This window comes from Patiria miniata, unplaced genomic scaffold (genome assembly GCF_015706575.1).
Source record: "Patiria miniata isolate m_02_andy unplaced genomic scaffold, ASM1570657v1 HiC_scaffold_9, whole genome shotgun sequence".
Lineage (NCBI taxonomy): Eukaryota > Metazoa > Echinodermata > Asteroidea > Valvatida > Asterinidae > Patiria > Patiria miniata.
In genome coordinates, this window is record NW_024037076.1 from 13,366,177 (window position 1) to 13,367,183 (window position 1,007).

The 1,007-nt window shown below is 48.9% G+C and overlaps 1 protein-coding gene across 1 annotated transcript in view; it reads left to right on the top strand.

The window, feature by feature from the left end:
* LOC119720869 (mucin-19-like) overlaps window positions 1-160 on the top strand; it is an 80,365-nt gene extending 80,205 nt beyond the window's left edge. The window contains exon 5 of the mRNA XM_038190734.1: window positions 138-160. Within this exon, the coding sequence (XP_038046662.1) occupies window positions 138-160 (23 nt within the window). The remainder of the gene's footprint in view (window positions 1-137) is intronic.
* The last annotated feature ends 847 nt before the right edge of the window (window positions 161-1,007 follow it).

Sequence of the window (1,007 nt, forward strand, 5' to 3'; positions counted from 1 at the left end):
AGCTGCAGCAGAACAGACATCCATTGCTGAGGTCACTTCTACAGCTGCAGTCACAACAGCAGGCGCAGGTAACTACAACAGCTGAGGAACAACGAGTCCTGTGGTGGATACAACTGTTGTTGATGTGGTAACAACAGAGGCACAGACATCCTCTGTTTAGACACAACAATCTCAGCAGATACCACAACAGCTGAGGGAACAACATCTTCAGTGGACACAACTGTTGCAGATGTAACAACCGCAGCAGAACAGACATCCATTGCTGCAGTCCACAACAGCAGCGCAGGTACTACCACAGCTGAGGGAACAACTAGTCCTGTGGTGGATACAACTGTTGTGGATGTGGTAACAACAGAGGCACAAACATCTTCTGTTGTGGACACAACAATCTCAGCAGATACCACAACAGCTGAGGGAACAACATCTCCTTCAGTGGACACAACTGCTGCAGATGTAACAACCGCAGCAGAACAGACATCCGTTGTGGAGGTCACTTCTATAGCTGCAGTCACAACAGGAGATGCAGGTACTACCACAGCAGAGGGAACAACTAGTCCTCTGGTGGATACAACTGTTATGGATGCGTTAACAACAGAGGCACAGACATCTTCTGTGTTACACAACAATCTCAGTTGATACCACAACAGCCGAGGGAAGAACTTCCTCTTTAGTGGACACAACTGCTGCAGATGTGACAACCACAGCAGAACAGACATCCATTGCTGAGGCCACTTCTACAGCTGCAGTCACAACAGCAGGTGCAGGTACTACCACAGCTGAGGGAACAACTAGTCTTGTGGTGGATACAACTGTTGTGGATGTCGTCACAACAGAGGCACAGACATCCTCTGTCGTAGACACAACAATTTCAGCAGATACCACAACAGCTGAGGGAACAACTTCTCCTTCAGTGGACACAACTGCTGGAGATGTGACAACCACAGGAGAACAGACATCCATTGCTGAGGCCACTTCTACTGCTGCAGTCACAACAGCAGTGCAGGTAC